At 38.8% G+C, this 14861-nt stretch overlaps 1 protein-coding gene across 1 annotated transcript in view; it reads left to right on the forward strand.

The window, feature by feature from the left end:
• The first annotated feature begins 845 nt into the window (after nt 1–845).
• The window catches only part of SKAP1 (src kinase associated phosphoprotein 1), a 298502-nt gene continuing 284486 nt past the window's right edge, over nt 846–14861 (forward strand). The window contains exon 1 of the mRNA XM_011999385.1: nt 846–873. Coding sequence (XP_011854775.1) covers nt 846–873 — 28 coding nt within the window. The remainder of the gene's footprint in view (nt 874–14861) is intronic.

Below are 14861 nucleotides of genomic sequence, written 5' to 3' on the forward strand. Positions count from 1 at the left end.
AACTGCTACACAGTATTTAACAGTTTATTTAGCAATTGTCCTATTGATGGATGTTTAAGGTTATTTCCAAATATTTTATATATCCACAGTGCTGTAGAAAACATCTTTATCTGTGCATCTTAGTGTACATATGCAGACTTTTTTTTTTTTTGAGGCAAAGTCTCGCTTTGTCACCCAGGCTGTAGTGGAATGGCACAATCTCGGCTCACTGCAACCTCTGCCTCCTGGGTTCAAGTGATTCTCATGCCTCGACCTCCTGAGTAGCTGGAATTACAGGCGCGCACCACCACTCCTGGCTAATTTTTGTATTTTTAGTAGAGACAGGGTTTCATCATGTTGCCCAGGCTGGTCTTGAACTCCTGACCTCAGGTAATCCTCCTGCCTCGGCTTCCCAAAGTGCTGGGATTACAGGCGTGAGCTACTGCACTCGGTCATATGAAGATGTTTCTATAGAATATATTCTTAGACTCTCAAATAAAGATTGCAAAAGTGTTAATCCTGGATTTCTAGGCTGGCTGCTAGTTAAAACTTGATCTAAAGTACTCTCATTGTTTTAGTTTCCGGTTTTTGTTTTCTCTGTGTTGTGAGTATATAGATATTTTCATTTTTCCTCCACAGGAAGTAGAAGGAAAATTAAAAATATAAACACTACACATTTCTTAGGTCATGGGGCAAACACTGTTAGCAGGTCGAACCTAGCCACAACCAGAACATGCCGACGACTTTTCTATTGTAATGCTAACAACTTCCTGCAAACAAAACAAAGCTGGTAGGTATTAGGTGTGGTTTTAGCTTGCCAACATGTTTTCCTTCTTGGCAAAAGGTAAAAAGTATAAGCCTTAATGATGACGTTTTTCAGGTCAAAAGTTTTAGGTAAGTTTAAAACATGTTCTAGACAAATTGAAAGTCATTTTTCCCCACTATGGTACTTTTATGTAATTGATGTGAAAATAGATAAGGCAAGGTTTCCATGAAGGTTTCAATTAATAGGACAGGAAAATTAAACACTGAAGTCTTAGAGGTTTGATTTTAGTCATATATTTAAGAGTGACTGCAGAAATCCTAATGGTCTGGTAACTTCAGTGTACCTGTGACAAGGAATTGGGAATTATTATTTTTGTTTCTATCAGCAGCTGTCAATGAGACTTTATCCAAGTGGGATTACCGACTAGGTTGCTTTCTTCCATAAAATAGCAATATGTAACTTAGAGAGATACTTGTGACATTTAATTAAATGTATAGAATACTCAGATACCCTAGAATAAAATATGGTTTTCTACTGTTTCCAAGGTGGAGATTGTTTTGGGGTGGCAGGCGTGGTTGGCTAGACATGACAAGGTGGTTAGGCATAGCCCATTATTTTTGGAAAGATTGTCTTACTGTTAGTAGTTCACTCATGGAAGTCCTGGGGATGACACAAACAGATTTTTACTCCTTGCCCACCACCACCAGTACAAGAAGAGCCCTGCATGGGCCCCTGGGAGTCCCTCCTTCCCTTGTTCTCCTTTCTTCTTTTCCTCCACAAACCCAACAAACCTTTTCTATCTCTCTACCCTTTTCCACCCAGGGTCCCATCTCCATCCCAGAGGGTGATGTCTGGTCTTTTAGGTTTTAACTGTTTCAGAGTATTCAGAGTGAAGCATCTGCAAGATAAAGGAAACATTTTCCTTATAACTAGAAAAAAAATACCAGTATCATTGAAAATGTAAGAGAAGATGAGGCTGAAATAGCATCCTGCTCCTAGAATTTTTAAAAAGTCAATACATAATTTTCCAATGTTCACTTAGATGTTTTCTTATAGAAGCAATGTTTTTGTAGGAAAAAGGACCATGTTTTTAGGCTGATTTGCAGGCCAACCTATTTTTTAAAAACTGCTTTTCAAGTATTATACCTAGAGAAGAGGAGTATAGACAATATTTTGATGGGGACCCACCTTCCAACTTGGGCTTCTGAAAACTCCTTCTCTGCTGAATATCTCCCTCTTCTACTTGCTTCCTCTTTGTTAATTGGGGGAGTGCACTCTTCATCCCCCTCCTCTCCAACTAACTCCAATCTCTGATGGTGGTAATTGTGACTGGAGAATGACTCCAATGAGCAGGGCTGGGCAGGAGTGAGGAGCTGATGGGAGCCAGGTTGGGGTTCTGAGGATAAGGGAAGAGACCATCTAAGGGAACAGAATGAGGGCAGGAATGGGGCCCTACCTAGGGAGGAGGTGAGAACCAGTGGAAGGACCCAAAGGGAAGGAAGAACAGAATTTCTTCTGTGTCTCTCTCTTCTTTCCCTCTCCTGCACTCCCATCTCCAGCTCTATCTTTCTGTTGAGAGTGTGACTGCCAACCAACAGGCTTAGAGGGCTATGAAAAGAGGAGAAGGGTTAGGGGATGGGATGAGGGATGATGGCAGAAGTATGCAGGGGGCTGATGAAGTAAAACGAGAATAAAATCACCAACAAAGGGAGAGAATGGACATTTCTGTGATTATGCCCAGTGAGGACAAGCATTCACATTTGAAGAGTATTTGCCAGTACTTGAGACTTTTTTTTTTTTTTTTTTTTTTGCCAAACCGTTTTCCCCATAGACAAAAACCTCAAATATTTTCTTGAGTGTAATGCTAGAATAGGCGGAAATTTATGCCATTTTTCTTTTTGGAAATGTGAGTTCTGCTTTAGTAGTTCAAATACTTTTACAAGATTTCCCCTCTAGGAACACTTTGATTGGTATTTGGTTGGTGGAGTTGTTTTCAACAGCATTTGGCCATTCATCCTGCCTCCAAATAAAAGGTTGATTGAAGTGAACTTTTGAGTTTTAGAAACATATATCAACAAAAACCCTTGCAATTGTTAGGGAACCCAGACAAGTACTTTTTGCTTTTAGTGTACTAGGAGCATTACTTAGAAAACAGGAGGCAACCTTAATCTTTTAGTAGTTTGAAAAATATGACCCATAAGATGTCATTCTCCTCTAAATAAACAAAAGAGCAGCTTTGTGAATGTACAAGATCAGAGAATTTGGGAGAATGTAAGAAACTTTCACCAGTCTACAAAACCTAGTGCTCTTGGGTGCATCCTGCCAAGTCGGAATCTTTTCAGCTGGCCTTCAAATTCTACAGCGGTTTTTTGCTGGGGTGTGATAATCATATCATGCATCTAGTGTTGCAAATACACTGTCTTCCCTTGTCCTTCAGTCATCTTTTCCTGTTTGCTTTCCCTGCCCTGATGTGCTGGCATAGATATCTACAAGCTACCTAGAAGCTGAGAGAGTTTTCGTTTTAGGGCAGCTATGAATTATAACAAAGATGGATTGTTGTCAGAGCTGTGTTTACCTTTTAAATATGCGACTTCAAATGATTTTATATTACTTTTAGTACAAAATACCGTATATTGCTACAAGCTTGCCCTCCATATTAATCTTTCACCACCCTCCACCTGACCTCTGTGTTCTGCCCTTCAATTTGAAATTTTTTGTCTCTCCACCTAAACTGTGATCTCTTACCTCTGGACCTCTGCACATGATGTTCCAATGCCTGGGCCATTCTTTTCCTCATCTCACCAACTTCCCACCTTTCCCCCAATATACATTCTCGGCCTGCTAATTTTGGGGGTGAAAGATGAGTTTCAGGTGAAAGATGAGTTCTCTGAGAGGCTTTCCGTGATTTACCTTCCCCTCTAGACTAGGTACCTCTACCATGGGCCTGTATACCCATCACTTCCTTTGTTGTCACAATTTATTCTAATTGTCTATTTAAGTCTATATTCTTTGCTAGACTGTAAACTCTTAGTTAAGGTAGAGATTAGATCTTTTCTGGTTACTTTTTGTGCTTAGCCTGTGATAAGCACTCAATAAATATTTCTTGAAGAATAAATGCATTTAGACAATGTGGCATTGTTTGTGGTTGTTTTTGATTTTGCCTTTTCTCTTTGGTCTGAGGACATTTACACCGTGAGGTATTGTTCACTCTCTAGTTGAGGGTAACTGTGGGAAGACTCTGTAGCATCAGGTCCTACACAGAGTGAATGCTGCGATGTCAGAAGCATCTGGAGAACGTTCTTATGCAGTTAGTGGTGCTTTTCACACTGGGTGTTACACTTACAGGAAGCCCAAGGCATTTAGATGTGACTGCACATGATGTTTATATTAGAAGAGCTCTTGTTTGTGAAAGGTTGATCACTTCATAGAAAACCCACCAGATAGAATAGTGACCTTGGTTAAATAAAGAAGGTAATATATTGAGAGATCTTTTAAAATCTCTTCCCTGTTCAGTGGTGAGTAGTCTGTTCTGAGCAGGGTTGCCCAGGTCTCTCTGGGTTATGGGTTGTAATCACTGTGAGTGGCATCATCTTTTACATTGAAGAGCAAATATATATATACACACATATATATATTTGCTTATATATGTGTGTATATATATTTTAATTAATTAATTTATTTATTTATTTATTGAAACAGAGTTTTGCTCTTGTTGCCTAGGCTGGAGTGCAATGGCGCGCTCTTGGCTCACTGCAACCTCCACCTCCCAGGTTCAAGCAGTTCTCCTGCCTTAGCCTTTCGAGTAGCTGGGATTACAGGCATGTACCACCATGCCCGGCTAATTTTGTATTTTTAGTAGAGATGGGGTTTCTCCATGTTGGTCAGGCTGGTCTCAAACTCCCAACCTCAGGTGATCCACCCACCTCAGCCTCCCAAAGTGCTGGGATTACAGGCGTGAGCCACCACGCGCGGCCCTGAAGAGCAAATGTTTTATATACTGGTCTGAAGTTTCCTTTCCTAGGTTTTCATCAAGTTTTGGTATCAGGGTTATATTGGCTTCGTAAAATGAATTGGAAAGCATATATAATACTAGAGATATGATCTCTCATGCAGACCTTGCTTTTAACTTCTTGATGTTTTGGTTATATGCTTATTCATCTAGTAAGTTTGTGGGTATATTTTTAGAGCAGATTTTTAAAAAAAAACTGGATGAGACAGATGGAAGAAGTTATCTTTGTGACCTTTTATTCTCCTGAGTAGTGCAGGTGAAGAAACAAGTACTTAAATTAACATGTGACCTCCTAAAGTGTTTTGAAAGGAAGTTTTAAAAAATTAATATGGAGTAAACTTGAAAAGTAAAATCATAATAAAAACAACTTGTCCTTAGTGACATCACTGGGGGATAATTATATCATGTTAATTATTTTTTAACAATTTTAATATGCACAACTATAATTACATAGGCTATTTTACTTATAATTTAGTAAGGATATTTGTCAGTTATTACTCAAGAAAGCTGGAGGAAAGTGAATTTAGTAAGGAGAGTTGATGTTCAAAATTATATATATGTATAGTATTAATCATCTACAGGAATAAAGTGTATACTTTAACACTCCACCTCCTGTAGGATCTTCTTTATTCCCCACTCGTTCTCTGACCATGGGGCTTCCTTTCCTTTTTCACAACTACTTGAGCTGAACCCACTACTGCTGAGTGAAATGAAGATGAGGACCAAAAATTAAAGTCTATCCAATTTGTGAGTAATATTACTTCATGCTTGCATAATGGTTTTTATTTTACTTATTTTTTCTGATTTCAAAAAAGATATATTTAGAAATATAGAGAATATAAAGAAGATGATGAAAACGGCAGCAATTCACTACCCAGAGATGGCCGTTGTTAATATTCTGGTATTTATCACAGCGCCTGACTGGCACATAGGAAGGACTCAGTAAAGATCACATTAACGAATGAATTGAACCCTATCTTTTTTTATTTGCAAAACATTAAGATTATACCATATGCCACTTTTTAAATTAATAGGCTTTATATTTTTAGAACAGTTACAGATTTATAGAAAAATTAAACAGATAGTACAGAGTTCCCCTATTCCTCCTCTCCCCTCCAGTTTCTCTTATTGTTAGCATTTCACATTAGTATTGTACTTCTGTTACACTTAATGAACCAGTACAGATAAATTCTTTTTTTTTTTTTGAGACGGAGTCTTGCTCTGTCACCCAGGCTGGAGTGCAGTGGCCAGATCTCAGCTCACTGCAAGCTCCACCTCCCAGGTTTACGCCATTCTCCTGCCTCAGCCTCCGGAGTAGCTGGGACTACAGGTGCCTACCACCTCGCCCGGCTAGTTTTTTGTATTTTTTAGTAGAAACGGTGTTTCACCGGGTTAGCCAGGATGGTCTCGATCTCCTGACCTCGTGATCCGCCCATCTCGGCCTCCCAAAGTGCTGGGATCACAGGTTTGAGCCACCGCGCCCGGCCTCAGATAAATTCTTAACTAAAATCCACATTTCATTCAGTTTTCTTTAGCTTTTGCCTAATGTTCTTTTTCTGTTCCAGGATCCCATACAGAATACCTCATTTAATTTAGGCTCCTTGGGCTCCTCTTGCTGTAAAAGTTTCCCAGACCTTTCTTGTTTTTGATGACCTTGACAGTTTCGAAGAGTACTGGTGAGGTATATTGTAGAATGTCCCTATATTAAAATTTGTCTGGTATTTTTTCTCATAACTAGACTGGGGTTATGGGTCTTGAGGAGGAAGATCACAGAGGAAAAGTGCCATTTTCATTCTATCATGTCAAGTGTACATGCTATCATCATGATTATGACTATTAATGTTGACTTTGATCACCTGGCCGATATGATGTTTGTCAGGTTTCTCTATTGTAAGGTGATTTCTTATTCATCCTTTTCATACTCTTCGGAAGAAAGTTACTATGTGCACCCCACACTTAAGGAGTGGGAGTTATGCTCCCCCAACTTCAGAGTGGAGTAGTACATAAATTATTTGAAATTCTTCTGCACGGGAGATTCATCTCTTGTCTCCCATTTATTTATTTGTTTATTTATTTATTTGAGATGGAGTCTGGCTCTGTCGTCCAGGCTGGTATGCAGTGGTGTGATGTCCACTCACTGCAACCTCTGCCTCTGGGTTCAGGCAATTCTCCTTCCTCAGCCTCTCGAGTATCTGGGATTACAGGTATGCACCAGCACACCCAGTGATTTTTTGTATTTTTAGTGGAGATGGGGTTTTGCCATGTTGGCCAGACTGGTCTCGAACTCCTGACCTCAAGTGATCTGCCCGTCTCAGCTTCCCAAAATACTGGGATTACAGGTGCAAGCCACCATGCCTGGCCTCACTTATTTAGTTATTCAACCATTTATTGATATAAGTATGGAATCATGCATACTTATTTTATACTTTGGGTTATAATCCAATATTATTTTATTTTGTTGTGGAAATTGATCCAGTTTTGGCCACTAGGAGCTCTTTCAGTTGGTTCCTGTGCCCCTTTTTTTCTTTTTTTTGAAACGGAGTCTCGGTCTGTCGCTCTGTCGCTCTGTCGCCCAGGCTGAAGTGCAGTGGCATGATCTTGGCTCACTGCAACCTCCACCTCCCAGGTTCAAGCGATTCTTGTGCATCAGCCTCCCAAGTAGCTGGGATTACAGGCGCCTGCCACCACACCCCACTAAATTTTTGTATTTTTAGTAGAGACCAGGTTTCGCCATGTAGGCCAGGCTGGTTTTGAACTCCTGACCTCAGGTGATCTGCCCACCTTGGCCTCCCAAAGTGCTGGGATTACAGGCATGAGCCACTACACTCAACCTCCTGCATCCCTTTTGATGCATCCCATCAGTGTCTGTGTGCTTGTGTGTGTGTGTGTTTTCAGCACTTCCTTACTTTCTGACACTACAAGATGCTTTAGGCTCATCTTATATATTTCCTGCCCCAGTCCTAGAATCAGCCATTTTCTAAGAAGCCTAGGTTCCTTTTATTGAAGATTGGTACTAGAAATCAAGATGTTTGTGCTAGGTATGCTCCTTGTCACTGTGATGTCATTTCTTTTAGGTCCTCTTAGCTGACAAAGCAAGGAAATACATGTGTATATATTAATAATAACCTGAGTTATATGTTTCTCTGTATAACCAACTGTATCTATGTAAAGTGAAACATGGGCCCTTACTGATGTCTCCAATTCTAATTCATTACCACATGGATCATTCTAGACTCTTCTCCTTGCTATTCTTTCTACTTGTTTCCCTCCTTTCCACTCCAACAGTGAGAAACCTGGCACCCACCATTCACCATCCATTTACTTAATTGTTCAATTACAGTAAACATGTATAGCAGTATAAGAATTGTTAACCCATACACCCGTGGCAAACAACTTTATTGACTAGAGTTCAGTATTTATGTTCTGTTCCTTTTGCCTTTAGTCTTACAAACTCTGCTCATTTCCAAAGCAACTTAGGTCAGCACCTTTTCCCCTTCCCCTTCAGTGAATTTATTTCTTAGATTTATAATACAGTTAGATTATGTTGTTACAGTTTACATTCTTTCTTGAAATCTCCTAATCTCCTAAATGATTTCTTGAAATTTGCAGGCATTAAGGCTCACTCTGTGTTTTAAAGTTCTATAGGTTTCAACAAATGCATGATGTCATGTATCTGCCATTATAGTATCATACAGTATAATTTCACCACCCTAAAAATCCCCTGTGCCTCACCTGTTTATCCCTCGCCCACTCTTGAACTCTATCTTTTTCTAGCTTGAGAGTTCATTTCTTTTTCTTTTTTTTTTTTTTTGAGACAGAATCTTGCTCTATAACCCAGGCTAGAGTGCAGTGGCACAATCTCGGCTCACTGCAACCTACGCCTCCCTGTTCAAGCGATTCTCCCACCTCAGCCTCCCTAGTAGCTGGGACTACAGGTGCGCACCACCATGCCCAGACAATTCTTTTTTGTATTTTTGGTAGAGACAGGGTTTCACCATGCTGCCCAGGCTGGTCTCGAACTCCTGGGCTCAAGTGATTTGCCAACCTTGGCCTCCCAAAGTGCTGGAATTACAGGCGTGAGCCACCATACCCAGCCGAGAGTTTATTTCTTTTTAATGCTAATAATATTCCAGTGTATGGATATGTCACAGTTTGTTTATCTATTCACCTGTTGAGGGACATTTTGGTTGCTTCCACTCTTTGGCAATTATGAAAAAAGGTGTTATAAACATTCACTTGCAGATTTTTGTGTGGACATAAATTTTTAGCTTAATTGGATAAATACTTAAGAGCATGACTGCTGGATCTTATGGTAAGACTATCTTGGTTGTACCACTTGCTAGGTGTGTAACCTGGGAGCAAGTTTCTTTACCCAGAAAATGGAACAGTAGTATCTACCTCATAGGTAGCCCAGCCTATCCTGATGTGACATGATCTGATGTATATGTTAGGGAAGATTTTATTTTAAAAAGATTGATTGCTTAGTGGAAAACCCATCAGATTGATGGGGAGCTTGGTTAAATAGAGAGGTGACTTATCGAGGGAACTTGTTAAGTCTCTTTGCTGTTCAGTAGTGAGGAGTGAAGTACAGCAGTGAAGTTGCTCAGGCACCTGCAGATCACATTCACTGTGAGTAGCACCATCTTCTAAATTGAAGGGCAAATGTATTATATATTGGTCTACAGTTTCTTTCCTTAGTATCTTAATCATAAAGTTTTGGCATTGGGGAATACTTCTGTTTTACTACAGTTTTGTCACTAGTAGATATAAATACCATTAGATGACATTTTTCCCATTTATCAGGAAATTTTTTAGATTTTTTAACCTATTAAAGAAATATACAATGAAACAATAGTATTGAAACATCTTTACATTCCCAGTATAAGCTTTATATTAATATTTTAATGTATTAGTAAGTTTGACTTATTAGTATTTTATATAGGATTTTTGTCTCTCTACTAACCTTAAACTGATTGCTTTCTGTGCTTTTAGAACTAGGATTATGCTAGCTTTTACCAAATATTTGAACTTTTCCTCTTTTTATATGCTCTGGGATACTTTATACAGAATGAGAATTATTTATTACTCAAAGGTTTGAAAGACATCTATAAAACTATCTAAACTTGAAATTAATAAATAAAAAACATTTTGGCAACTTTCTTTCCCCCTGCTTATTAGCTTATTCAGAATTCAGATTTTTCATTTCTCAATTTAGTTTTAGAAATTTATATTTTTCTCAGCAACTTTTCATTGAGATTTTCAAATTTATTTGCCTGGTATTTTATTTTGTTTACATGGCACTTTATTTTTCACAATAGCTTTTTAAAGGGATAAAATGATTCTCGTTATCACAAGTACAAAGAAAAAAAGTAAAAGAACTTGAACTCTTACCACTTTTGTAAAGTATTTCATGATCTTTCTAAAAATTTTATTTGTTTTTGCCCCTTTTCATTCTGCCTAATTTTTGTATATTTGTGCTTTCTCTCCTTTTTTCTTGATTGCATTTACTAATGGTTTATCATTTACTGGATTTCCCCCATCTCTGAAAAATTCCAGCTGTTACACTTACACTTACGTAACATTTATATGTTCCTCCCCTGCCTTTTTTTTTTTTTTTTTTTTTTTGTCTTACTCTGTTGCCCATGCTGGAGTGCAGTGACACGATCTCAGCTCACTGAAGCCTTCATCTCCTGGGCTCAAGCAATCCTCCTACCTCAGCCTCCAAAGTAGCTGGGACTACAGACATGCGCCACCATGCCTGGCTAATTTTTGTATTTTTCTGTGGAGTTTCATCATGTTGCCCAGGCTGGTCTCGAATCCCTGGGTTGAAGCAATTTACCCGCCTGGACCTCCCAAAGTGTTGGGATTATAGGCGTGAGCCACTGCACCTGGCCTTTCCCCCCATTTTTAAGGCTTATGATTTTTACCCACTAAGTTGTACAATGGAACTCTTAAAAAAATAAAACCTTATGTGAAATCCTGGCATATAAAAGCCAGGCACTTGTGATTACATCAAAGGGGAGTGAGGAGAAGGGAATTTCCCACTTTGTCTTTCTTATCAGAGGCTTGTGAATCCAGAGAGCACTGTTAGAAACCATTGTTCTGATACACTAATTTCTGTTTTTATCTTTATTGTTTCCTTCCTCCTTTTTCCCATAGACTTGTTTTATTGCTCTGTTCTAACTTCTTGAGTTTGGTGTTTATTGCATTTACTTTCGTTCTTTCTTATTTAACATTGAAAATATTTAAATCTACGAATTTGTCACTCCATGATGCTGGTCATATCTTATAACATGTTATATAGGCTGTTTTCTCCTAAGTGGTAATTATAATTTTTTAGTTTCTCTTTGACTCATAATACATGTAGGAGTATGTGTTTTTAATGTTTAAGTGTAGAGAGGTTTGTTTACTCTTTTTGATATCAAGTTCTGGTTTTATTTCATTGTGGTAATAAAATAAGATCTTTCTAGGCCAAACACGGTGGCTCATGCCTGCAGCACTTTAGGAGCTGAGGCAGGAGGATCTCTTGAGCCCAGGAGTTCGAGACTAGCCTGGGCAACATGGCGAAACCCTATCTCTACAAAAAATTTTTAAAAATTGGCCAGGCACAGTGCTCACACCTGTAATCCCAGCACTTTGGGAGGCAGAGGCGGGAGGATCACTTGAGGTCAGGAGTTTGAGACCAGTCAGACTAACATGGTAAAACCTCATCTCTACTAAAAATGCAAAAATTAGCCAGGCGTGGTGGCGGGCACCTCTAATCCCAGCTACTTGGGAGGCTGAGGCAAGAGAATCGCTTGAACCTGGGAGGTGGAGGTTGCAGTGAGCCGAGATCGCGCCACTGCACTCCAGCCTGGGTGACATAAGTTAGACTCTGTCTCTAAATAAATAAATAAATAAATAAATAAATAAATAAATAAGAGGGACGTGAGCCTGTAGTCCTGGCTACTTGGGAGGCTGAGGTGGGTGAATCACTTGAGCCCGGGAGGTTGGGGCTGCAGTGAGCCGTGATTGTGTCACTGCACTCCTGCTGGGGTGACAAGGCAAGACCCTGTCTCAAAAAAAGAAGAAAAAAAAAATCTTTCTAATTTATAATTGTTAAGAAATTATTGATATTTCCTGTAATTCAGTGTTTAATCAATATTTATAAATTTTCCGTAGTAGTTTGTAAAGTTTGTATTCTGCTTTTTTTGTTTGTTTGTTTTTTTGAGATGGAGTCTCACTCTGTTGCCAGGCTGGAGTACAGTGGCACGATCTCACCTCACTGCAACCTCTGCCTCTCGGGTTCAAGCGATTCTCCTGCCTCAGCCTCCCATGTACCTGGGACTACAGGCGTGTGCCACCATGCCCAGCTAATTTTTGTATTTTTAGTAGAGAGGTAGTTTCACCATGTTTTAGTAGAGAGGGAGTTTCACCATGTAGAGAGGGAATTCTATCATCTTTCCTATTAATTATATTATTGGAATCCTTTATATCTGCACTGATCATCGTAGTAGCCATTCTCTATCTGTGGCTATTGAGGATTTGAAATGTAACTAGTCTGAACCGAGATATAAGTGTAAAAGGCACACTCGGGGCCAGGCACGGTGGCTCACACCTGTAATCCCAGCATTTTGGGAAGCCAAGATAGGCGGATCACCTGAGGTTAGGAGTTCGAGACCAGCCTGGTCAACATGGTGAAATCCCATCTCCACTAAAAATACAAACATTAGCCAGGCATGGTGGCAGGTGCCTATAATCCCAGCTACTCAGGAGGCTGACTGGAGAATCACTTGAACCCAGGAGGCAGAGTTTGCAATGAGCTGAGATAGTGCCATTGCACTCCAGCCTGGGTGACAAGAGTGAAACTGTGTCTCAAAAAAAAAAAAGAAAGAAAGAAAAGCAAACGCACACTGGGTTTTGAAGATGTAATGCCAAAAAGGTAAAATAGCCCAGGAATAATTTTTATATTGGTTACATATTGAAATAGTATTTTTGGTTAAATAAAAAATAAATACCATTAAAATTAATTTCATCCCTCTTTTTAGTACTTTCTAAATGAGGCTACTAGAAAATTTAAAATGAAATGTTTTAAATTCTGTTTCTTCCATTCTGTTTCTGTTGGACAGCACTCCAAATCACTATTTATTTTTGTCTACTTCATCTGTCCAAGACTAGCAGTAGCATTAAAATATATATATATTTTTAAATAATTTCTGCCTCTCTCACAGTTTTCATTGTATATATTTTAGTGTGCTAGTTAGCACATAACAGGTCATATCTATTGTGGATTATATTTTACATCAAATGAAATTACCATCTTTGGCCTTTTGAAAATAGTTTCTTTAATTCTATTTTGATATGAATTATTGCCATTCTTGCTTTTAAAAAATCATTTTGCCTGGGATGTTTTGTACACCTCTCTTCTTTTATTTTCAGCTGCATTTGTTTTGGGTATCTTTTAAATAGTAATTAAACTTGTTTAATTTTTTGATATAGTACAAAAAGTTTTGCTTTTAATACGGAAGTCTAACTTTTCACAATTGTCATCTTATTTTATGAGTTCCACTTTTATGCTATTTTGCTTCTCTCTTTTCTATATTTTATTATATTGAATATTTTTAAAACCTTTAATTCTACTTTTATTACATTTACACTTTGAAAAATCGTAGTTAAACCCATTATCTTTAATTATCACTGTCAAGGATGAAGTAGTATCCAATGACCCTATGTAAATGTATAATTTAGTATATATTTTCCTCTCTATTCATTTTCTAACTGGGAATTAGACTATTTTTACATTTTTTACATTGTCTCACCATCAGAATTTTTGTTTTGGTTTTGTTTTTATAGAGTTTCACTCTTCTTGTCCAGGCTGGAGTGCAATGGCATGATCTTAGCTCACCGCAACCTCTGCCTCCTGGGTTCCAATTCTCCTGCCTCAGCCTCTGGAGTAGCTGGGATTACAGACATGTGCCACTACGCCTGGCTAATTTTGTATTTTTAGTAGAGATGGGGTTTCTCCATGTTGGTCAGTCTGGTCTCGAACTCCCAACCTCAGGTGATCCACCCGCCTCGGCCACCCAAAGTGCTGGGATTACAGGTGTGAGCCACCGTGCCCAGCCAATAATTATTTTTGATATTAATATTTTTATAAAGTTTAAACCATATAGACCACAGTGATCGCATTTTTTTGTTTGTTGGTTGTTTTTTTTTTTTTTTTCTGAGACAAAGAGTCTTACTCTGTTGCCCAGGCTGGAGTGCACTGGCGTGATCTCAGCTCACTGCAATCTCCGCCTCCCAGGTTCAAGGGATTCTCCTGCCTCAGCCTCCCAAGTAGCTAGGATTACAGGTGCCCGCCATAATGCCCGTCTAATTTTTTTATATTTTCAGTAGAGATGGGTTTTTGCCATGTTGGCCAGGCTCATCTCAAACTCCTGACCTCAAGTAGTCTGCCCGCCTCAGCCTTCCAAAGTGATGGGATTACAGGCATTACCTACCGCGCCTGGCTTGTTCTGCAGTTTGACATTTATCACCACCTCTTTCTCTTTGTGGATCAGAATATATACTTGAGAAGATTTTCTCCTTCTATATAGCCAAACCAACATATTTAGAATTCTATGTTTAGAATTCTTAGAGCACACCATTTTTCCTTTAAAACTTTGTACACATCTCATCTTCTGATGCTCATTTTGTAGCAAGGCCATTTTGATTTTGTTGTTCTTGTTGCTGTCATTCTGTAGGTGTCTTATTTTTTCTCTCTGGGTGCTTGAGAGATGTTTTCACTTTCCTTGAAATTTTGAAAGCTCAAAAGGATGTGTGTAGGTGTTGTCATTTATACACACATACACACACACAGATACATATAAATATATACACATATATTTTTTAACGACGATTTTCAAAGTGTAAATATAATAAAAGTAGAATTAAAGGTTTTAAAAATATTCAATATAGTATTTTGAGAGAGAGTCTTGCACTGTCGCCCAACTGGAGTGCAGTGGGTTAATCATAGCTCTCTGCAACCTCGAACTCCTGGACTCAATGCATTCTCCTGTCTCAGCCTCCTGAGTAGCTAGAGGTATGCACCACCATGTCCAGCTAATTTAATACTTTTTTTTTTTTTTT

This window comes from Mandrillus leucophaeus, unplaced genomic scaffold, assembly GCF_000951045.1.
Source record: "Mandrillus leucophaeus isolate KB7577 unplaced genomic scaffold, Mleu.le_1.0 Scaffold59, whole genome shotgun sequence".
Classification (NCBI taxonomy): Eukaryota; Metazoa; Chordata; class Mammalia; order Primates; family Cercopithecidae; genus Mandrillus; species Mandrillus leucophaeus.